At 35.1% G+C, this 26,225-nt stretch overlaps 1 protein-coding gene across 1 annotated transcript in view; it reads right to left on the bottom strand.

The window, feature by feature from the left end:
- Glra2 (glycine receptor alpha 2) overlaps positions 1-11,821 on the bottom strand; it is a 200,747-nt gene extending 188,926 nt beyond the window's left edge. The window contains exons 1-2 of the mRNA XM_029472935.2: positions 11,219-11,821; positions 8,889-9,022 (exon numbers count right to left, since the gene is read on the bottom strand). Coding sequence (XP_029328795.1) covers positions 8,889-9,022; positions 11,219-11,286 — 202 coding nt within the window. The 5' untranslated portion in view covers positions 11,287-11,821. The remainder of the gene's footprint in view (positions 1-8,888; positions 9,023-11,218) is intronic.
- Positions 11,822-26,225: the final 14,404 nt, after the last annotated feature.

Here is a 26,225-nt window from a genome sequence, read left to right as displayed (position 1 = left end):
TGCCCTATTCCAATAACTGTCTAATCCAACACAGCAGGAAAGTATCTATTACCTATTATAGCATTAAGAATAAACCAATGGCTATTTGTTTCTTACTCTAAGCCTAATGACTCCAACTAGAATTATTACACTGTCCAATCATAAGTGCAATGACACCTTAATATACTTGGCATTATTGTTTTAATTTTTATTTTTTAAACTACAGTTTCATCAGCAACATAGATCAATTTGTCCTTCAAGATAGAAAGGGAAAGAAAGCTCTCTTGAGTTCAGCACAAGATGGTTAGACTTTTTAGTGAAGAAAGTAAATATATGGGGTTACTCATCATTAACTAAGGATTTACACAATACATTCTCAAAGACTACACAATGGGCCTCAATTTCTCATGCTCTTAAGTTCCCATGTTGCAGAGATCAAATGCTCTCTTTAAAACACTTACTGTAAAATTGGAAATCAATTATGTATGCTTGTGTAATGAACCTTGCACCAACAGTAAGCAGGCAAGAGGATATATCAGAAACAAAAGTAATAGTGGCAACAGTTAAATGCAGGACCTCCCTTTCATAGACTGGGTGAGATTTAGTCTACAGTTTTTACTTGGTTTATTCTTTCAAACAAATCCAATGTAATAATCATGGGTGGTATTTGAAAGGAAAAATGTAATGCCTTCATACAAATGGCTCCCTCTTAGCTTCATATTTAGGCATTTCAAATAACCCTTTTACATTAAAAATACTCCCACTGAACTAATAAAAGAAAAACAAAGTGAGATACATAGCATCTGCTGTGCAATCACTAGCAGTAGAATTGAATGTGCTAGAATGTCTCTAATTGGTTTCTTCCAATTTAAAAAAAAATCAACATCTATGAGGATATACTCATGAAGGACAAAGTTCTGATAATCACAGTAAATGCTGAGTTAAATAATGCAAGGATGGTAGTAGTAACTCACAGTATTGATAATAGTCCCTCTTACATAAGTTCAATTTGTGATTTATTAGTCTTTTATTAAAGTATATTAACTATACATCATAACATTTTTATTAGATATTTTCATGCATTTAAATAATGTAGTTTGATCATATGTACCCCTTTTTACCTTTTCATGCCTGCTTATCCCCTTCTACTTTACAACTAGTCCCTACCCTTCTAATTTTGTGTTTATTTTTGTTGTTGTTGACTTATTGCATGGAAGAGATCAGTTATAGGGTATGAGCACCTTAACAGTGACTATACCAGTGAAGAGAATGTTTCTTCCTGACCCACCAACCATTAGCTACCTATAGATCTTCAGGCAGGGGTGGGATCTAAGAGGCTCAAAAAGCCCCCATTCCTCCATTGCTGCATTTAGTTACTTACTATTATTGAGGTGTGTGTATGTGTGCATATGTGTACACACCTATCAACATGATATAGATTTCTGAGCATGTGTATAGCACAATGCATCTATGGAGATCAAAGGATCACTTTTTGGAAGTATGTTATTTCCTTTTACCATTGTCTTTAGGGCTCTTACTGACCACATGATGGAATGCTGAAAGGCTCAATATTATAAAAGTCTTATGCAAGTAATTATAACTACTTACTTAGATGAAAACAATTTTAATAGATAAAAACAAATAAAATGCATAACTATTTGCCTCATTTGAGTCTCAAAATAACCCAAATGATGCAGTTAAAGGCACAAGAATATACAAGACATGAATAAATGTGGTTATGTGTTCTCAAAACTGGCTGAACCACAACATAAATGTGAATCTTCTAGACCTGGGTCCAGGTCTCTTTCCAGAATGCTATTCTGTTCCTATGCAATGGGAAATGACATACTGCTAAGCTTTTGGCATGTGCTTTGTAAGAAATCATTATTATATTGTGGGTTCTTTCTTTTGATACCAACTATAACTCCTGATAAGTATCCCATGGGCTTAAGGCAAGGATTGGGGGCTGGTGTAATCAGATGGACTGATGTTCATACAGTACACAAAAACTAAATTAAATTGTGATATAATCTGTGGGCTTCAGATGTTTAAATCTTCATTAATATCATTATTGAACAAAACAGCTACATGTAAATTTCATTTTGTTACCCACATGTTTATCTGCAATTGTCTTGTTCTTTAAAACTCACCCAGTGAACTGGGCGTGGTGACACATACCTTTAGTCCAAATACTCAAGAGGCAGAGGCAGGCAGATCTCTGTGAGATCAATGCCAGCCTGGTTTACCAACTGAGTTCCTGAACAGTCAGAACCATTACACAGAGAAAACTGGTCTCAAAAAACCAACCAAAACAATAACCAAACAAAACAGCAAAACAAAACCTCACTCAGCGGATCACAAAACAAAACAAGAGGCATAAATGTGGAAAAGGAACTTTTCGGGAGGAGTGAGAGCCTGACAGGGTAGGAGATGAGAGTAATTAGAATGCCTTTTTGTACCTGGATAACAACATCAAGAAAAATTTAATTAATTGAAACAAACCCCCAAGACCTAGGGTCTATATATTCAAGACTAGAAACAATATTCAAGACAAGGTTTGAAGAAAGTAACTGATAAGCCTTACTATTAATTCCATCATTTGTTTTAATGTGAGATGAGAAATGAATGCAAAACAGAAGCAACAGCACTGTAATTTGAGCCATGATAGTAGCAAGCTAATTTAAGAAATACATTAGTCAGGGAATTTCAGGCAGGAGTTTTGAATATTATTGAAATCAGGCCACACTCATATTACTGTACCTAAAGTGGCATTTGTTCTAATCTGTAATTAAAGCCTGAACAGTTTGAGAGATTATTCCTTGAATTCTATGTTTCAATACATATTTACAAATTAGTTCTTCTTTGGAAATAGAAATGTGTGTAATGACTAAAGTTCAGACATGTTGAATAAAGGGAAATTCTTTCAATTCTAGGTCCCCTGGTAACAACTCCCACTTTTTAGAGGTAACCAATATTCTCATCTGTATCTTTTAGATATTTTAATGCATATACAATCAAGGTTTATGTATAGACACATATAGCCATGCTATATGTACATTGGAAAGGGAAGGGAATGTATAAACATACTAAAGACACTTTGTAAAGTGGTTTTTATAATTTGTTCTAAAATATAGCATTCTTATTTTCAATCATCTAATTTTCTTTCTCTTCTCTCTCTTAGTTTTCTTCTAGTTTCCTCATATTGGTTTCTTCCACTTTCTGTATATAGCCAAGGACAAAGATTTTTCCTAATAGAAATGACAATCATCTTGTAATTGGGCACGGTTATAGTCCACTTGAAATAAGTACTGTTGCTATAATTTTTAAAACTGAGGTCTACAAAAAGCACATGCTGCATTTATTTACATCATGTTTTTACTCTGAAACTTATAGATATCTGAAAAACAAGCATTTTACATTTTCTAACAATTACTCTAGTATGTTTCAACACTGATGTTATTCCATTTGGGCTTTTCTCCCCATTCCAAGACTTAAAAATGAATTTACCTCAAACCTGTTGATTAATTCTGGGAAATCCTAAATTAAAGCAGAGTAAGAATTGTGTGAGGAAAGTCATCATGCAATGGATAATTCATATGATTTCATAATTTTTACCAAAGTAACTGAGATGATATTTTCTGTAGTTCCTAATAAAGTGGAGATCTCAGAATAGCCAAGGTTTTGGAACATTTTAGGGTGCCTGAGGGCTTTTACTACTTTCTGCAGACTCATGCCTCACACTTAGAAGCATTCTATTCTTCATTTTTAGAATTCAACATAATGTCCAATATCCATGTGATCAAACACATGATCATGGTTGGCTACTTTATTCCTAACTGAGAAAGGTACCATTTTCACCTGTCTCAACTGGATAGGAGTTGATATTCATATCTGAACTTCAACTGAATTGTGCTACAATCTCCAAAAGTCAAAGCCTGAAGATCTTTGGTTTCATGGAAGAGGATCAACCCAGCTCTAACTGTATATGACATGTTTCTTTAGCTACTAACTCACTGGACATTTCAGAAATCTATATTGAGTACAAATGTAGGTTTTAATGTCACACATTCCAGTTTCAAACATAGATCTCAAGATATGAGAAAAATTAGTTGGCATGGCAAGCACAAAGATGAGGAAGAAATATTATCCCCTAATATTATCTACTCCAAATTCTATCCCCCAGACTGCTGCAGTGCAATCTATTTTTTCAGTGGGATGGGATTCAGGATTTAACTTGAAGTTAATTTTATTTTCAAAGAAAATTGTATTAAAAGAGATAAAGGCTTTGTTTCAAAATGAGAGAAACAGAACTAACGCATTTTATCCAATGTTTGAGCATTTCATTAAATGTTTAGTGTTGAAAGTAAAACTTTCAAGGTACAAAGTGACAAAGGCAAATGTGATAGGATGATAGAACACAGCACCATGATAAATCAACTGAGACCAGTCACCCAAGTGGAGGAAAGACACTTCTCTGTTGATACAGAATCAACCATTTTCTATGGTCTTAGGACAAGGTAATTATGAATGGTCATACTTGTGCTTTTTTTATGTGCAGAGAAATTTGAAAATTTAAGTTTTGATGGGGTCTGATTTGCATCTTTATGTATCTTACAGATAGAATTCAATTGACAGCTCTGACTCATGGTTTTGTTTATGCACTTGTGCCTCAGCAAGTAAGAAAAGCTATTTTTTCCCTATAGTTTCTAAGAATCTCTCAATTACAGGGATTAAAACTGAATCATTTTTTGTTTCTTTCCCTAATTTGCATCTACCTTCCTTCATATATGTATGTCCATTATGACATCTTTCAAAACCCATCAGGGAAAGGGAATAGACATGCAATATTTTCCTGACTTGAAAGTACATTGGGAAAAAAAAAGCTTTCCAATATGAAAAAGTTATACATTTATATTTGCTTTTCCTGTTTCCAGTGTGAAGGAATGAGGAAAGCAGAGAAACCTCTTATGATTTCCTAAGGCTCATGAAGTAGCCATTTACCTTATCTTAGTAGCCCATATCTGGTATGGTTTTTGTTCTCATGGTAAAAATCTGTCTCTCTCTCTTCTTCTTGATTATTATTGTTATCAAGATCAAGATCATCATGTTTATTATTGTCATAACCAATTTGCCTTAGAAGGAGTCTCTCCCTATTCTAGATGCAATCACATCTCTTAATTGCTCTTCATTTCTACATACTATGTAAAATTTCTCATTCATACATTTACAAACAAATATAAGTACTGTAGTTTTCTTCCTAGGTTATTGATGCTCCAAGTTTCCAATTATTTCTCAATCTTAATTTTGTTCTTGACACTAATTTAAGAGTATTTTTATTTGTTACTGTGTCTACTGCTACCCAAAGTCCCACTCTCAACATCTAGCAAGTCAATTCAAAGCAATCATTTTCACAGTTTAATCTGCCATTCTTTCTCTTATTTCTTATTTTTTCATTCTACTAAAAAGGATGAGCTATTTGCTCTAAACTACCATAAATTCCCGCGTGTATAAGTAGAATAGGATACCATCCTGTCTTCTTAAGTACAGTATAGAGTAGATTAATAATGCATAAATATGCATATTTATCTTATTAGACATATAATGTCCCATTAGAGTGCCAAGAATAAGAAATTACTTTACTTTAAAATATTAGAGAATAATTTACATTGAAATACCAAGCTCCTTAAACTAAAGAACACCTTGGAAAGATGTCCAGTAATTGACCTGGTCTGATATAAATTGTCTAGCTAAATAAGGTTGTGAGGAAATAAAAATGTTCATTATAGTAGAGAGTTAAAGGGAGAAGACAAAACTCAATGATATTCATTCACTTTAGAATTGAAATTTGTAACTTGTACTGACCCATCTATTTTACATTATCTTTGTTTTCCTACATTGTTTTTGCTCATTTTACATTGCAGGAGTGGCTGTGAAGAAGTGTTGTTTAGCAATATCTTCTTAGTATCTTAGAGGCAAATAGTGCCTGTGAAGCAACACTGTGTTCTAATGTGTAAACTTTTCTTATGAAATCTTTCTACCCATATATTCTTGCTTGCATTCTAGAATCAACACTGACCATCGGAGAGTTTACTGATGATTGTACACTCATGAACGTTTTTCGGTACATGTGGACTGAAAGAAACAGAGCATGTATAGGCAAAACATTATTTTGGGTGATGATATGCCCTATTATGTGTTTTAATGACACAAACAAGTTTAGTGTTTTGCACTGGATATTGCTGTATACTTAAAAGTCAATGTTTACCATATGTATGACTTCTGGTTATGTGATAAGCTGTCCTAGAGTGCTGAGACTTTTATCTAGAGGACTGTGTATGGAAAAGTCTTTCATAAGTATACAGAGTAAAGTTGTCTTTCAAGAGTGAGAGATGGGGCCACCCACCCATCTCAAAAATTTTAACTCAGAATTGTTCCTGTCGAAAAGAAATACAGGAACAAAGAGTGGAGCAGAGGCTGTAGGGAAAGGCCATGCGAGACTGCCCCTCCATGGGATCCATCTCATATGCAACCACCAAACCCAGACACTGTTGCTGATTCCAAGAAGTACTTGCTGACAGGAGCCTAATATAGCTGTCCCCTGAGAGGATCTGCCAGGACCTGAAAAATACAGATGTGGAATCTTGCAGCCAAACATCAGACTGACCACAGGGACCCCAATGAGGAGTTAGGGGAAAGACCAAAGTAGCTGAAGAGATTAGCAACTTCATAGGAAGAATAACAATATCAACCAACCAGACACCCCAGAGCTTCGGGGACTAGACCACCAACCGAGTTGTGCACATGGAGGGGCTCCGGCAAGGAATGGCTTTGTCTGGTGTAGGTGGGAGGAGAGGCCCTTGCTCCTGTTGGAGAATGCTGGGGCATTTGGGTGGGGGATGAGTGGGTGGGTGGGGGAGCATCCTCATGGAGGCAGAGGGGAGGGGGGGATGGCGTAGAGGTTTGGAAGCTGGGAAGGAGGATAATATAGAGGTGTGGATGGATAGAATAGCCAGTGAAAAAAAGAAATAAGACTGCAGAAAAAGAGAAAGTGAGATTGTTTATTATTATTATTTATCTTAAATCAGTCCTTTAAAAGTTCTGTATTTTTTCTTTATGTATTGACTAGATCACAAAGAGGTGACTTTGCACTGCTAACCCCAACCTCTTTGCTTATTGATCTTTTAGAACTACAAGCATCATTTGTAAATGTGACATCCACAGAAGAAACAGTAGAGGGAAAAAAATCTGTGAGATATCATAATTCATTCTATATGCATATTAAAACACTACATAATCACACATATGCTTGCTTTACTAATATTTGACAGGGATAAGAATTATTAATCAGGCAAAAGTACTTATGAACTTGAGAAGTTTTCCATATCTGGATAAAATGAGGCTTTCTATGAAGGGCCTAGTAGGAAACTATCTTTCCAATATAAGGGACCCTCTCATATTATAGTCATAGTACACCATAGTACACCATGGTACAAATACCATACACATTCATATAACATCTTCTTTTTCACATTGAATGTTTTGTGTGTATACACCTGTTTCTTCTCTCAGTTTTCCAAAGTGCCCAGCACTTAGTTTTACACATATGGTTTACACTCTATATATGTGAATGAGTGATACTATTGAAGGCTGACTTCATTTCAAATATTGAGTTCCTGAGAAGTGTCCACAAAATTGTAGAAAATTGAATGAACTTACAAATTTTCTTCAGGAAAATGGAACTTAGCTCTATTTTAAAGAATCATTATCAATTCAAAGGATACTTGTTTTGCCAGAATTATGATATACAACCTTATGGAATGTGCTCAAACTGGGTATATTCAGAGGCATTATATTTAAAGAAGAAATCAATTTAGAGTTTAGTTTTCATGCTAATATTTGCCAATAGTAAGAATCAAAACTCCAGGAAAGTAACATGATTAAATTACTGATGAGCAAAACCAAAGTGATGCATGTACTGCTACATAACAGTTGGATTTAAATTATCCCCCTTTATAATATATCATAAATATTTCACAGTGTATTATGTTACACTCAACAGTTTAGAAAGGACACTTGTCATTTAAAATATGTATTAAAAACAAAAGCATCAGAACAATTCAATTCTAGCGACAATTGTTTGTTTCTTTACTACAGTTTTTTTTTCTGGTTTAAAAAAAAAGAATTAAATGGACAAATCAATTACTTCTACATACTAATAACTGAATTTTGTAATGTTAAACAAGGAAAAACAAAATTAATCGTTTGTTTTCTTCCAATTAACCCAAAAAGGATCCACCAACTCTGACAGGTATATTTTAGAATCCTATACTATTTCTTTTCATTAATTTCAGATAAATAATTTCAAATCAACAATTGGAATATTCAAATCACTTGGAATTGAAAGTATCTGATATATTAAATTAAAGCCTTTTCTAGCAGAGTTCAAACATTAGAGGCCTGAAAGAATACAAAATAGGATGCATTATATTAAAATTCAGAATTTACACGGACATATTGTTGAAAACAACTGAGTATTTTGGTGTACCCATTGAACTTGGTGCATGTCTTCATAGACATTCATGCAAGCAAACTCTATCATTGGTTCTTCTGTTCACTTTCAGTCACAGTCCAACTTAAGACAAAATAAGGATTGTGACAATAATCTCTGCCACTTGTATAATAGAATAAAACCAAGGAAAGTTTGTGAGCATGACAAGTGCTAAGTAATATGTAAAATGTTTAAATCTAGAAATATTTAAAAGAAGGCCAAAATAAAACAAATGACATACTTGCTGATTCTTTTTCACTGTGAGGCTGAAATTGTGTAATGAAAACGTACTTCAGTACAAAGTATTCCTACACCTGAGACATTTCACAAAGCTGCAACATAAGTTTTCACTGGAACCTACCTTTAAAATTTGGCCTGATTCTTGCATCATATCCTGATGTTCTTCCCATTAATTTATCCAAGAAATCTGAAGGAGATAGGGTCTGCGAGGGATGTTTTCCAGACCTGGAGTCATGGTCTTTGCAGAAAGCTTCCCTAAACACATTATTAACTCTTTTAGTAAGAATTACCCTTTCATTTTCTTAGAACTAATACAGAGCATTTGAACCACAATTTGCAAAAGATATTTAATACAAGAAGAAAAATAGAAAAATTGAGGTCTTGATCAACTTCTCAACTTGAACAATTTTTAAAGTTAACTTTAACTAATTAGAAGAATAAATCCTGAGCAATGTCAACCAAGTTGCTGAACTTTAATTATATTTTGTTTAAGGTGAGATGATGTATATTGATTCAGGTTCCAGATTTGTGGATGTACAAAGGATTTTGGTTTTTAGAATTATCAGAGAACTGAACAGTTATTTAAATTCACATGATAACATAATATCAATTCTTCATGGCTATAAAAATCATTACATTTCAGCTTTAAGCTTATCTTTTACCATTTATGAGAAATATATAATAACAAGGTGGACTGAATAATACAGTTAATTATTACATGTGTATTTTCTCACTTGATACCATTCTATTGCAGCTATCAGCATTAGTCTTTCCCAGTGTGTTATCTGAAAAAAGAACATTCACTTGGTATTTTACCACCATTTTAAAATAGATCCATAATGAGTATGTTACTTGAATTATTTTCTCAGTTCTTATTCATATATGAATATGTAAATTGCTGATTCTCCAATAAATCATTAATGGAATATCATTTCTAAGGCATTGGACCTTTTACATTATCAAAACAGGAAAAGGTAATGGAAAATTTATCTGATTTTTATATATATTTTAGAAATCATAGAGTATATAAAATCACATATTTGTTTTATAAGATAAATTCTTTCATAATACATTGCTAGTTGACTGAATGTCACTAAAGTGTTTGTGTGTACATATATGTATATGCTGTGTATATATATATATATATATATATATATATATATATATATATATCCATGTGTTTTAAATAATTTGTTACTTCTGCCATTAAGATAATACAACACTCATACCAATTTTTCAAATTAGAGGCATTAATTATAAGTGCAAAGATGATATGAACATTTGGTGGGAGTTAAAAATTGATTTAGTCATCCAGAAATACTCACATTTCCATATGCAGATTCATCTGATTAATTGAATATTATTTTACTATGATGGTGGTTGGAATGAGGCTGATGATGATGATGTTGATGATGATAATGATGATGGTGGTGGTGATGGCTCTAACAAAAACCCAGCCTACAATCTTTCTTAATGATAGTAAGAGGTGTAAACCTGAAAAGAACATAGGGGGTTTTCCTAGTACCCATAGCATTATTTCTATGTGTTCAATTTCTCCTGGTTCTGTGAAAAAAAATAACATAAAATCTTTTAAAACATTAAATGACCTATATTTTGTTTTAATGGCATTTTTTTTTATGTCTAGCCTGTCTTAGACTCTATGTCATTAACTGGATATTTCACTCACTGGCAGTAAAACTGATTGAAGTATCAATTGATTTCACAATTAGTAAATTATATAGAGAATACAAGCATGCAAATATGACATCTCACTTGTTTTAATTATCCACACCCCATTTCTCATACAGACATAAGTACAAAGATGTCATTTTTAATTAAATTTTGATATGCAATCAATTCTCAAATAGACCGAACAGGAGGATAGAGTTGCATAAAGATATTTACTACTTGAAAAAAATGTCTAAATCATAGACTTCATAGTACGATTTTAGTTAGTGAGATATAAGAGAAGTCCCAAGTTGGCTGAGGATCAGCGTTCTTATTTATTTTACATCAAATGAGCGTGCTCCTGGGGAATTAATCCAATCACTTCCATTATATGAAAAAAGGAACATTGCACCCAATAATCCCTTTAAATGACTTCCAGAAGAATTTGAAAGCTAAAGATATCAACCTTACACAGTAATGTAAAGAGCACACAACTCACTAGTCTAATCTTAATATCACACTGACAGCGAAAATGTGTTTCAAAATGCATAGAGTGCAGCTATGTAACATAAAACTTGCTTTGGTGAACATTTGCCTCCCTCACACCATAATTAAGCTTTTTTTTTTTTTTTTTTTTTTTTTTAATGAACAAAAGAAAGCAAACTCTCCTCTCCAACATTGAAATAGTAGGATTCAGGGAACAGACAGACAGATCATTACATACTTTCTCTTTCAAACAGTTTTCATGTGGAAAATATAAGCATGCAAAATCATTTCACCTACCTGAAGTGGTTTGTCCCTAAGAAAAATGCAAACAAGGCTGTCAAAATGTTCACTAGCTGTCGGTTCATTCCCGTTTCTGTGATGGTTGTGGAAAATATCCCGAAATGATTCCAGAAAGGAGACTAGGACAAAGTGCCTATTTATTGTCCAGACTCAAAATCTGGCAGGAATCTAGTTTCCTTGAAAATCAAAAAGAGATTTGGGGTTGTACAGTTTGCTGAGAAAAAACAAAAAGTGCCAGTCTTGGGCATCATGGTCAGGTCAAACCAAGGCTCAGAACCATCAGTTAGCCCAGGAGAGACAAAGCCTCAGAACTGATGAATCCCCTAGCTGCTTTTCCTGAATAATAAAAATGCTGTTACCTTAATCGCATCACCATGCAAAGGGGGCTGGTGACAATGCCACGCTGGAAGTCAGGCTGCTGTAGCTTTTGTTTTATATCTTTTCTATTCAGCAAAGCCCCTTTCCTTAGGAAATGTTCTCTTTTAAAAGGAAGTTGTAAATGAGGGAGAAGAAAAGACTCTGTATATTGGAGTGTTTAGGGGAAAGAGGGAAAAAATGCTGCGATCCTGTGCTGGAATGAGAGCTACAGAAAGAGACGGAGACGTGATCTTACCCAGCCTATAAATTTCAGCACTCGGACAGCTCCTAGCTCTGAAGTGCGCATGTTTCCTTTTTCAGTAGCTTGGGGCGGGGGTCGGAGAGAGGCTTTCGAGAGGAGATGAGCCTGCTGTTGAAATGCAGAGTGACTGATTCTTTGGTGAGGGGCTACTGAAAGGAGTGCGATAACAACTATGGCTAGGGTCTGTGTAGAGGGAAAAGGTGAGGCTAGGGTCGAGCTCCCAGAAATGCCTGTGGGTAGGCGGGAAAGGAGTTTGAAGCAGAAGAGACTGAAAGAGGATTAAAAGTATCAGAAAAGTAAACTAGGACAACAGAGAACAAGATCCAGGGAACTGAAATTATAATAGGGATATGGGAAGTCAACATCTAGTCAGCGGAAGCTAGAGGAAAAGCGAAGTCCTGTGCTGAAGGCTGAAGTGGAGAGTGTATTTCCTCGGCATAGAGAAGCTTTCACGTACCAAAAAAAAAAAAAAAAAAAAAAAAAAAAGGTGCGCGGAGATCAGCAATTTAGAATATCTTCTGCCTTTCTCAGCTCTTAAGTGTTTTGTTTTGATTTTAGCCTCTTTTTCTTAACTGATCTATCTTCCTACTTGGGAAAGTTCATTCTACTGTTCAGTACATAAAATCTTGGGGCATCCTCAAGTCGCAAGTAAATACCAAAAGGGAAAGAAAGGACAGTGAGCCAGCAGGGGGCAGTAGCAATCTTTTTCTGCCCGAATTAAGGTTTGAACAGGGTTCCATGATAGAAATGGAGCAAGAAAAAGTGAAGACTGGGGGCTTAGTTTCACCTCTGCAGTACAGAGTCATAATCACCAATAAGGGTCAAATAATTAAGTGGGTTTTTCCTCGTCCCACACTGGCTGAAAACTGATTGAAAGTTCCTGAGTTCAGTTCAAAGCATATCATGTAACCTGCTCTCTCCAAATGAATTTACCAATACAGTCAATAAAAAGAGAAAGCGGAAATATTTTAACAGTAGTAACTAGTTTCCCTTGAAAATGTGCACTTACAATGAAGTGGGTGAGGAACTTGCATTTGTCCATGAAATATAACTCCTAGCCACCTTGGCACTCTACCACAGGACTCTATTTGAGAATGCTTTACTATTGTTAAATTTATCCCATAAATGACAAGCTTATCCTTGGGTTGGCTTAAATATCAAAGCAAAGTCACAAAAATTCTATACTTTTTCAAAGGTAGATTCTGAGAGGAAAAAAAATCTAAGTTCTTTTCATTTTTTTTTTCTTTTAAACACAGGAAGGTCCCACATTATGATACTGTAGACCTGAGGAGAAATGAAGAACTAGAATACAGCCTTTAGGAAATCAAATGTCTGCAGGCTAGGTAAAGAGGCTATGCATGACAAAAAGACAGAATAGGAGACAATCTTGGAGACCACTGTGTCACAGGAGAAATGTCAAGTAAGATAAAAGTAGATAAAGAATTCATTAGCAAATTGAATGAGAGTTCTTTCTGTGACTTAAAAGGTATAGAATCTAAATTGAGAGGAACTGAGAAGTAAAACAAATAGGGTAAACTAGATGCTCTTTAAATCGTCTTCCAGATCTCAAATAATAGTGTCACAATTCTGTACTAGCATCTGGGTGTCTCTTTTACAACTCACTCCATTTACCTCTTTCTAGTATATTAACTTGGCTCTGTGTTTTGAAAGAAGGGGTTAAAAATTGTTTTACTTTGAGCATAATTACAGTATTATATCTGGGACAATCATTTTTTCTACTATTATCTCTTCTTTATTTTGGGGATATTCTTAAGTTTTCACACTCGCACATGAGTACACACGGCCTTTTCCATATTGAATTGACTGAAGAGATACATTTCCAGGAACTGATCTTATTTTGGCTGGAGTATCAGGCCTGCAGAGATACAATCAGGTCTAGAGTTTCTGTGTGGTGTAGATGATCTTTAAAGTGAAAAGATTCAAAACTGGAATAAAGGTATGTCTCACACTACACCATATAGTTTTTGTTTGCGTGTTTGTGTTTAAAATGAGGCACTTTTTTTCTAAGTTTAAGTATTATTAAAACAAATGCATGGAATTTATTTTGAATGTAAGAAGAATGTATGACTTTGCTATATTTTATCTCAGGAAAGATTCAGAAACTCTTTTTTTAAAAAAAAATATTTATTTATTTATTTATTTATTTATTTATTTATTTATTTATTATATGTGAGTACACTGTATCTGTCTTCAGACACCCCAGAAGAGTGAGTCAGATCTCCTTACGGATGGTTGTGAGCCACCATGTGGTTGCTGGGATTTGAACTCAGGACCTTTGGAAGAGCAGTTGGTGCTCTTACCTGCTGAGCCATCTCACCAGCCCAGATTCAGAAACTCTTAACTGTCTGAGTGATATAAAATGCTTATGAAAGGTCACTCAGAACCTTGCTGTTCAGTGTATGACCGTGGACCAAATCCATGGTCATTAGGTAAGAAGAACTTATTAGAAATCTCTATTAGACAATATTATGATACTATAATTTCTCTAGTCTTTTCCTGTAAACTACACAGACACACACACGCAGACACACAGACATACAAACACATATATGATTTAGTCATCCATCTGCTTCTTTGATCATTTCTGCTTCATATCTATATATATCTTTAAATTCCTCCCATGATTAAACATGTTTGAAAATCCCCTCTGACCTTCTTCTGTAGTATCTACTCCACTGTCACCAACCAATGGACAAAGCACGCTCTCTGAGATGCCTTTTTCATGCATCTCCACAATGAGGGTTTCACAGAGCTCCATTGATTTGTCTTCTATTTGTCATCTACCCTTTTTTCCATCTTAACTTCTCCAATCCCAGTTGTGAGATTTTGATGCTGTTGTGTTATGCACCTTACTAGTCCACTAGAACCAACAACCTCTTTAAATATGCTCCAAACAGAATGAAGGATTAAAATTAGAATCTGATTATGCATAACCTCTAATTAATGCTATGGTTTACCACTGATCTTTAGGTACAACAAGAAAATTATTTAATATGTTCAAAAACTCCCACATAATCTGATTATACTTACACTTTTCCTTATCTTGATCCTTTTTTAGCCTGTCCGTTTTAATCAGTTTGAACTTCTTGGGCTTGCTGTAGTGTTTTATGTCATAGAATGCTCAACTACATTAAAAAAGTCTTTCCTCATGAAGACCTTTCTTAACTTATGTGGGATAAAATTGGGGTTCAGAGTCGGGCCCAGGGCTTGGCTCCTGGGTGAGGCAGGACGTGGGAAGTCCAACTGTGTGGACCCCACACTGCTGCCAGGTGAGACACAGGGTCTCAAGGCCTACACAGAGGCCGATTTTGGCAGGGCCTAGTTCTTGGACACCAGAGATGCTCCTAGATGTCAAGAAAGAGCTGAGAACAGAGTGTGGGCACAAGGGAGGAGCTGAGGGGAAAAGCATAGGAGGAGGGAACTCTGGCAGGTTCTTGCAGGGAGGAGAGTCTTTGTCTTGCTGGGCGGTTGGCATGGTGGTGGTGGAAGCAGCTAGGAATGAAGGGGCCTCCTGGCTGGAGGTTAGATGGGCAGATCTTTAGAGGAAGACTTGCTTCACTGCTCCAGTGCCATGGATCCTGATTAAATGAGGCAGTCTGTGGTTTTAAGGCATTTATTGTAGAAAGGCAGAGAGAAGGAGAGAGTAAGGAAAGAGAGGCCAGACATGGCCAAGTGGAGAGCCAGGGTCGGGGGAGAATGGCGAGAGATGGAGAGAGACAAGCAGGGAGCAGGAGAAAAGCAAGAGAGTAAGAGCAAGAGAGCAAGGAGGGGGCAAGCAGCTCCTTTTATAGTGGGCTGGGCCTACTTGGCTGTTGCCAGGTAACTGTGGGGAGAAGCACACCTGGCTGATGCCAGATAACTGTGGGGGTGGAGTCCAGACAGAATACCAGGAGCTTGGCTCCTAGTCTACATGACTGATGGGCAAAGAATTATGGAGCTGGGGCCTCCTGTCAGGAGTCTTGTGTCTGGGAGCATGGCAAACAGCCCTTGCAAATTAATCTTCCTGGTCTCCGGGGTTTAAACCTAGCTCGACCAGAAAACGGGCTGTCTTTCATGGTCCAACAAACTTACACAATTCTATCAGCTCTTTCTACTATAAGGAAGTTTAATATTCCCAATCTCTGATTTATGAACCATAGTTATCATTTCATGAATATTCTGGTATGATTACGTAGTGTTATGCATTGGATGCAGAATGACTCTCAAATCATAAAATATTGGGAGTTTGGGTCTCAATGCAATGTTCAGAGACAGAGTTTGGTGACCATGATTGGATCAAAATAGTTTGAACTTCTCAATGGATTAACCTAGTAATGAGCTCATAATTAAATGTCTAGTAAAAGGTGGTAGAAACTTTAAGTAGTTGGTTTTACTTGGAGGAACTAAGTCACTCAAAGTGTGTTCTTGTAGGCTATATCTTGTACCTTATTCTTTGTTTTCCTTGTGGCTACCATGATGTGTCACATAAAAAGAACATTTATTGTATCATATACTCTACCACCATAGTGTTTTACCCCAGCATAACCTCACTACGACAAGGTCAAGCAATCATTGGCTGAAAGTTCTGAAACAACAAACCAAAAATATTTTTTTTCTCTTTTGAGTTGGCTCAGGCATTTTTTTTTACAGTGACTTAAATGCTTAGATAAGCTTTATGATGAACAACAATAGCAGATTCATTCCATTAATTCACTCCCATATATTCAGTGCTATTGACAACACATAGAATGATGATGATGATAGTAACTAGGGTACAATTTTAAACATATACTCAGAAATGCTGATAAATGTCATAATATAAATAGTTCTATAAGACCACAAGTTAATTCTACAAATGTACTTATTACAAATCAAAGATTTAAGATTATGAACATTTGAAAGGAAATCACATTCAGTGGATCAGAAGATTTTAACATGAAATAAAAATCAAAATAGAGAGATACAAATCTAACTTACTTGTACTAAGTTCTACTTCTAAGACTTGTTGGTTATGTGACCATGGGCAAATCATTTCAGCCTTCTGAGCCTCATTCTCATATTGTGTAACATGTAGATAATGTTATCACTTCAAATCATAGCTAAGAAAGGATTTCAGGTTATTATTCTCAGTTCCTGGAATCTACTTGTTGTTCAAATTTAGGTTTTGACTTGGTTCTTTGGAGAATTCTACTTTCAATGACAGTAAGACTCGGGAGCTTTGAAAAGGTCTTATTTGCAAAGCAATGAACATCCTGAAGTCTAGTCCTTTTATGCATCTAACTTACCAAATTACAACTAGTTGCAGGATATGGCAGCCTCATTCTATTTGATCCACCATATAATACTGTAAAGATAAACACATAATGATTGATCTATAGCATTATATATCTGAACATATTTAAATAGATACATAAAAGAAACATTTTAGATGAATGCCAATATCATCTATCAATAATTAATTCTTTAAAACATTCAGAAGGTAAATAAGACTTCAAAGGTTCCAAAAATACTCACACTCTGGGGCATAACAATAATTAATGCACAGATTTTTTCCAAAGAAGAGTGTAACATTCATTTACTTTCATTAATTTTCCCTAGTATTCATGATCAAGTGACAAAGGCACACTTTCTATGGTTATTAGCAAAGCAAACAGAATTATTTCTCATTATGTGTGATTAACACTATTCTTTTAGTTGCTGGAAGAACACTGCATACCAATAATTATTTTTTAGCAACCATATTCTGATGCTACTGCAATAAATCTCTTTTCTTAATGGTACTTTGATCACCATTAATTAACATATGCATACAAATACATGCGTATTATTAATAGAAAAATCAACATTAAAAGTCTCAGAGACAAATTCTTGAAGGGAAGGCCAGGGAGATGCCTAATATCCTTCATCAAAACATTAAGCAAACTCTTCTCAAAAATGAGCATTGTTCCTTCCATTTTAAAAGACTTAGTTGACATTATAAAAGAAAGTATTAACTTACAGTTAATACACACTGAGCACTAAAGGAAAATTTGAATTAATAAATCACCTGGTTGTTTCGTAAAACATTTAATTGATGAGAATTGCTTCTTCACAAAGAATAAGCTACCTTCATCTTAATAAAATAATTCTCTTGAATTATATGAAAGATACACGTGCCCTAACATAGTCTCATCTTATCACATGGCTCTAAATAAGAATAGATTTTTAAGATGAAAAAAAAAAAAACTTCTGACATACAATTTGGAGATTTTTTATGATGTTTTTAATTTACGTAGTTCATGAGATAAGTTCGAGAAATTGCCCTTCCTTAACTAGATATAATTTGGTATGCAAATAGCTAGAGGTAGGCGATTTATTAGTGAGATTGGTTAATATGAAAATGGTCTAACTTATTTACAACAGGTGACAGGTTATCTGAAGTTGGAGATCCTGAGATACCGGTGACTATGTCGAAGTCAGAAAGCTGCAGAACCAGGATAGTCAATGGTTTAACATTTAGTTCAACATCAAAGGGTTGAAAGGTCAGAGCACCACTCACTCCGATACTTGAGACTCTAGAGTTCCCATATCTCAAAGCAGGGTGATACTCAGCACAGTAAATGCTGTTCTCTTACATCTAGGGAAGATTCTACCAACACACCAGTCTCCTCCAGAAATACACTTACAGCACACCAGAAATAATGTTTAACTAGTTCTTAGAAATTTCTTGCCAGTCAAGTTGACACAAAAAATTAACCATCACAAATGTATTATTGATCAAGTAGAGAGTCTCTCTCTCAAACTGAGCTACTCCATGCAGAGTTTCTGACAGCTCTTGACTAACACAGCAACTTGCTGACACATATGTCCTGTATTATTTCCTTACATAGTAATATTGGAAATGAAAAGCATTCTGAAGCCCCCATTTTTTTCATATTAGATAACTTGTTAATGAGCTATGGTAGTGAAGAAGGAAGCGTAATCTCTACATGTTTATTTGTATAGATGTTGCAAACATCACTATTAATAAACCAAAGGCAGTATTCAATGGCCAGCATTGTCCACTGAGCAAGAATCCCAAGAACTGATGTTACTCTACACCCATGTTTTCTTGTTTTCAGAAATACAGTTTTCTCCTCTCACATGTGTTCTGTGAGATAAAGATATCCAGCATTCAGAACCACAAGTTTCAAGACTAGGAAGTCTGAATGTGAAATTACTGCTCTCCCAGGCTCCTAGCAGACAACTGGATGTCTTTCCAGAGTATTTCTGGATTAAATTACTTTGGAAGTCATTTTAAAACTGGAACTCATCAACTTATTAGTTTTCAGTATTTACAGACCACAAGTGTGCTCAACTTGAAATAATTTCTATTTCCAGCCATGTTTCATAGCAAATGATTGCTGTTCTATTGGCTAAAGGGAGAAATGTAGAAAATAAGAAGGCAAAGAATAAATTGGAGGAAAAATTCAATGTAATAACATTTAACCATGTTATAAGGCTCCTGCTTTGCTATATTGTAAAGATAAAAATAATGAATAACAAGAAAATGGATGGCTGTAAGATCACATGCCTTGTACTCTCTCCTGGATCTTATCTGAAACTGATTTTCAGGTTACCTTCTTCTTTGTAATGTCCTACTGAAATTTTCTTTGGAGAGTATTCAGAGTTTAAATTCTTGTTACAGATAACCCTAATATCTATTTTCACTCCATAAAATGTCTATTCTGGGGTTGTCTTGGATTAAAAAATTCTAAAACTATAATTTCAGACAAAGTAAATGATTCAAACTAAAATAATAGCTTTTTGTTGGAAATTATTGGTAGCTGAAGGGGTGTTAGAATCAGAGACGACATTTTTTCAACTATTCATTTGTAGACAGCCAAAAATAGATACTAAGCACTTAAAATAAGTGAAGTGCTATATATATTTTGAAAATAATGAGGCAAAATATTATGTGCAATGTTCAAAGAATTATATATGTAAAGATGAAAATAATATGATGGAGGTAGAATTTTAGGGTATCACACAGGGAGATTAATTTATTGATATCCAAGAAATATCACAAATGGATATTCTTTCATTTACTTTTGGGTCTAAACTCTAGTTCTTACCTTAACAAGTTCACAAAAGTAATCTTGTTGGTCTTCCAATTATGATACAAATTAGGAATATGACCTAGTAACTGTGTAATATCAAAGAGCATGACATATCATCTGGAATGAAAATGCAGCAAGTGATCTAGTGCATAGGCTTCCTGGCTGTATACTGAAGTGCTTCATGACAAACATTACATTAGAATAATGGACTATCATTAAAATGTGAAAACACTAAGCAAGCATAAACCAAAGGAAGTGATGGTGTCATCCCATCTCCAGCTTCATAATAGGCAATATTTAAGCCATTTGTGCCATGACTCATTTCTGGCATGGGGGCTTGCTTTATCTGTCAGACTTATTATTTTTCTCTCTATTTATTGTTAACTTGTTCCTAACTCATTGCTCACTGCATTTTGAAAATGTTACATAATGGAACAAGTAGTTTGAAGTGCTTAGAGTGTAAATAACTTGCATATGAGACTTTTTAAAAAACAGATATTTGTGCAACCACAAATAGCACAAGACAATATAAAAATCAGGGCTGACTCAAAATGAGTGTCTCAGTCATTGAAAATGTTTACACTCAAGCCTGACTACTTGAGTTTCATCTTTGGAACTTATGGTGCAAGGAGTAAACCGGTTCCCCAAGTTGTCCTCTGACAGCCACACATGTGATGTGGCACAAGTATGTGCACACTTAAACACACACACACACACACACACACACACAAGAAAATCTGTAAGACAAAACTACCAATGCCTCTATAAACCCCTGAGTGCTAATCCATTCTTCTCTCTCTTGTGTTGATTGCTACACTAAATATTTTTCTATTATTCTTTCTCTACCATGTTATTTTAGTGCACACAGAACTCTTACAGTTACTCTTATTGTAAAGTGTTCATAAATTGTGTTCTGCTGTGTTTTGCTTTCTTTAGTCAGTATAATGTTATTATACTTAGCAAGAATTCATTCTTTTTCTTTTTCATGCTCTGCTGCTTCATTCAATGCACATTCCACAATTTATTTATCTGTTCCACTGCTGGTGGGATTTGGAGTTGCTTCTAGTTGGATTTTTTTTTTTTTTGCTACAATAAATAATGCTACATAATGTTCTTGAGCAGTTCTTCTGCAATACATATGCAATGTTTTTCTAGGGTGCCTATTTGGAGGAAGAATTGCTAAATCTCAGGGTATACATAGCTTCATTTTTGTTACATCCTACCATGTTGTATCCTAATATATAATAAAAACTTAAAGTCTTCCCATAATGTGGAAATACTCTAATTACTTTTTATTCCTACCAACACTTGGCATTTTCAGACTTCGTAATTCTTGCCAATCTGAAGATCATTAAATACTATCACATACTACTTTTAGTTTGCATTTGTGTAATTACTAATGTGGTTGCATGCCAGTGTAATATATTTCCAGATTTCATTTTGCCTTCCAAATGCCTATTTATTGATTAGAAAAACTTTCAAATCACTTGTTTCTTTTCCCTGATTTATATGTATGAATTATTTTATAGTGGCCATTTTTCAATTATCGTGTATATCTTTGCCCAATTTGTGTGTGTATGTGTGTGTGTGTGTGTTTGTGTGTGTGTGTGTGTTTGTGGCATGTATTTTTAAAAATTTTTAATTTAATCATATATTGTTATATATCAAATATTATTAGCAAATGCAATGGATATTTTCTAAGTTAAACTGTTTTAAATTTTGTAATAGATCTATCCACTATACAGCCAAGTGTTTCTTTTTTTGTCTTTTTATGGTAATAAAGACACTTGGTTCAGATGTTATGTCTTATATTTTCTATCATGTGTCCCTGTATTTTTCTCAGTGTTCTTAAAATTAATATCTAAAGTAACTTTTGTTCATTTTAATTTTATAAGGCACTGCCATAAACACAAAAGGGAAGACAGATGTGTGTATATCATATATAAATTAAAATTTTGAGTTACCTCTTCTCAGAGTTGGGAGATGAAGGTGATCTATAATATTGGGACATATTACAATATGTATTGGCAAATTAATTAAAAGACCTACAATGTCTACCCTTGTTCTAGTAATATGCTGCTATGTAATAAACTGCCTTTAAATATACTAGTTTAAGACAATTATTTCTCCCTTTGTTTTATTTGAAGATTTCATTGTCAATACACTGTAATTGCATCATTTACACCCTCCAAATATTCCTTTGTTCCCCCAACTACCTCCTCTTGAATGCATGACTTCCTTATTCATGTGTGTGTACTAAATTCTATGTAAATTACAAAATAGTTGGTTCCATTGCAACGATGCATATGATACATTTTGGTCATACCCCCAATTATTCTTTTTCCTCTCTCCTTTCCCTGATTCTTCCTCCCTCCCTCCCTCCCTCCCTCCCTCCCTCCCTCCCTCCCTCCCTCTCTCCCTCCCTCCCTCCCTTCCTTTGTTCCTCTTTTCTATTTTCTCTTTCTATTTGTTTTATTGATTCCACATATAAAACAAAACGTATGATACTTGTCTTTAAGAGTAGGTGGATTATTTTTTAACATGATAATCCTTGATTTGATTTATTATATGCAAATAATGTAATTTTCTTTCCTCTTTATGGTGACTCTAGTCTACTGCACATATACCACATTTTCTTTATGCATTCATCTGCTAACAGGCATCTAGACTGATTAAATAATTTGCCTGGTATGATTAATGCTGAAATAAACAAGAGGATGCAGGTTATTTCTATTGCATTCTGATTTTGATTTCGTATTCTGTTATTCTGACTTTGATTCCTTTCGATATATCCACACGAATGGTAGAGAGAATCACATCACAGTTCTATTTTTTTCTTTACACTTCTCATGTTGTAGTATTATAGTTGGTTTTAAATGTTAACTTGCCACAATTTCGAATCACACTCACAAGGAGCATTGATTGAGGAATTGTCTTGATTGCCTTAACTGATGTGGGAACACCCATCCTTTGTTTGTTCAGAACCTTCTTGTGGAGTCCAGCTAAAAAGAACACTGAAGACAGAAGAATATTCATGTTTTTTAGAGGGAGGGGGAGATTAGTCTTTCTTGTCACAGTCAAATTAATTTACCCTGTTGATTCTGTTGTTAATATTTCAGCTGATATCAGGACAGGCTAAGGCTTGAGTCATCTGAAGTTTTGACTGAGCTAGACTTCCATGATGGCTTGCTTACATGATTGGAATGTTATCCTGGCTGTAAAGTACTGAATAGGATCACAGATTGGACAGCTAGTCAGGAGGCACATGCATGTTCTTTCCCTAAAGGTTAGCTTCTTACACCATGATGACTGAGTTCTGAGAAAATTCTTCCCCACAGTGAGTACAACAAAGTGATTTTAAAGAGAAGGTGATGTAAGAGTGTCTCTGGGTGGTCCATCCTTTCGTCTTAGCTCCACATTTTGTCTCTAACTCCTTTCATGGGGATTTTGTTCCCTATTCTAAGGAGGAATACATCCTATAATCAGCCACCAAACCCAGACACTATTGCATATGCCACAAAGATTTTGCTGACATGACCCTGATATAGCTCTCTTGTGTGAGGCTATGCCAGTGCCTGGCAAATACAGAAGTGGATGCTCACCGTCAGCTATTGGATGGATCACAGTGCCCCCAATGGAGGAGCTAGAGAAAGTACCCAAGGAGCTAAAGAGGTCTGCAATCCTATAGGTGGAACAACAATATGAACTAACCAGTACCCCCAGAGCTCGTGTCTCTAGCTGCATATGTAGCAGAAAATGGCCTAGTCAGCCATCTTTGGGAAGAGAGGCCCCTTGGTCTAGCAAACTTTATGTGCCCCAGTACAGGGGAATGCCAGGGCCAAGAAATGGGAGTGAGTGGATGGGGAGCAGGGTGGGGGGAGGGTATAGGAAACTTAAGGGATAGCATTTGAAATGTATATAAAGAAAATATCTTAAAAACAAAGAGTTCTCCTAATCTAGCCCCAGGAGTCATACAGCCTCCATTTTTCTGCAATTTACTAGTGGTATATATCTCACCAAGTTTTAGGATATAAGGAAGTAGTATCAAATGGGAAAAAACATGGTTCATTGGACAGTAGTCTTTGATGAGTATGTCAGCTTTTTAGCTGAGCAATGAAGATTAGATAGAATGCAAAGACCCTCAATAAAGAATGTTTCAAATTTATGCATAATTTTTTCATGTTTTTGTTAAAACATGAAAAGATAAAATGGTTACGAGATAAAGGAAATTCTCAGAACACTAAAACACAAAAGCATGAATTCATAGTAAAAACCCAAGTGCTAACAGCACAGTGCCTTGGAGTGGCTTTTGATTTCACAGACCTGTGGCTGAAGTTTCAGTGGCACCTTGGGGAAATGGGAGAATGAGAAAAGCAGTCTAGAACCCAAGAAAAGTAAAGGTCTACTGATGAGCCATGCAGTGTGGTTTAAAAAAAATACAGACAGCTGGAAAACATGCTTACCTGAAACTAGATATTTAATACAACATAAAATTATAGAATTTTTAGTAGTAGGAAAACATAAGTGTTTATTATACTAATTAATAATAAGTCCATAATCAAAATACTTCAATCAAAAAATTATTTAAAATTCTTCAAAGTTTTCAATCTGAAGAATCTCTGTATAAGCAATTGATACTTCACTTAGGGGAAACAAACTTCAACACATATTTCATGGTTTTCCTTCAACTAAAGATATTGTGAAGATGATCTGCCAATACAAATTGCAGAACACACAGCAGGAAACTCAGGAGTACAAGCTAGGAGAAGCAAAGACTAAGAGAGTAAAATACATCAGATACGAGAATTTCCAGAGTTCAAATAAATGTATTAAATCTGTTTAGCAATTACAAAGAAAAGTGACAAGTGAGAAATAATTGATCGAAATCACAACCAAATATAATATCTATAAATGAAATGTGTAATAATTAAGTCTTAGAAGCTAGTGAACCATATTAGATATTTCTGAATGTCATATTAGAAATGACAAATGAGACAATTATTGAACTGGAATAGACAAAAGTCTTACCAAGAATACATGACACAGAAGCAAAGTATTTGATGATATGAAAGAGATATCTAGATATATCAAAAGTAGAAGACTGGCTATCTTACACATTTTAAATAAGAGTTTAAAAAGAATACAAAAATTCAGAGGAGGTAGTCTCTAGACATAATGGCTAATTTTTCAGGACTGACAAAAAGTTTGAGTGTTCAGAATTAGGGATTTCAGTGAGGTTCAGGATGAATGAAATATTGTCACATTTAAAAACCTTGAAATCAGCTGTGCAGTGCTGGCTTATGCCTTTAATCCCAGCACTCAGAAGGCAGAGGGAGGTGGATTCATGAGTTTGATGGCAGTGTGGTCTACAGAAACAATTCCAGGACTTCCAGGGGTACACAGAGAAATTTAGTCTCAAAGAACAATTATAAACTGACTTTTAATGGGGAGCTATGGGGAGGTGGGCAACAGCTGGATTGTGAAAAAATAAAATAAAAGTAAATAACTATGCCCATCCTGGAGATGCCACCCACCTCCTCACCGCTGTCAGTTGCAGATTTCTATTTGTTTTCATGGCCATCAAATCATGTCTCCTTTTCCTTCCCCATACCTGATCTTGAAACCCCCAATTCCCCTTCACATGTCCCCTACATTCCAGTTCCCTCCCTCCATCTACCTCTTATGACTATTTTATTCTACCTTCTAAGTGAGATTCAAGCTTCCTTGCTTGGGCCTTCCTTCTTGTTTAGCTTCTTTGGGTCTGTGGAGTGTAACATGATACTTGTGTTTTATACATACCATGCATATTCTTTGAGACTGGGTTACCTTACTCAAATAATATTCTCAATTTCCTGCCAATCCATGAGCATGGGAGATATTTCCATCTTCTGAGATCTTCTATAATTTCTTTCTTCAGAGACTTGAAGTTTTTATTATACAGATCTTTCACTTCCTTAGTTAGAGTCACGCCAAGATACTTTATATTATTTGTGACTATTGAGAAGGGTGTTGTTTCCCTAATTTCTTTCTCAGCCTGTTTATTCTTTGTGTAGAGAAAGGCCATTGATTTGTTTGAGTTAATTTTATATCCAGCTACTTCACCGAAGCTGTTTATCAGGCTTAGGAGTTCTCTGGTGGAATTTTTAGGGTCACTTATATATACTATCATATCATCTGCAAAAAGTGATATTTTGACTTCATCTTTTCCAATTTGTATCCCTTTGATCTCCTTTTGTTGTCGAATTGCTCTGGCTAGGACTTCAAGTACAATGTTGAATAGGTATGGAGAAAGTGGACAGCCTTGTCT

The sequence above is a fragment of the Mus caroli genome, unplaced genomic scaffold, assembly GCF_978045245.1.
Source record: "Mus caroli unplaced genomic scaffold, Mus_caroli_1 scaffold_5, whole genome shotgun sequence".
In the NCBI taxonomy this organism is placed as follows: Eukaryota; Metazoa; Chordata; class Mammalia; order Rodentia; family Muridae; genus Mus; species Mus caroli.
Note: the sequence above shows the minus strand (reverse complement) of the source record. Positions and strands in the feature narration are given on the sequence as shown.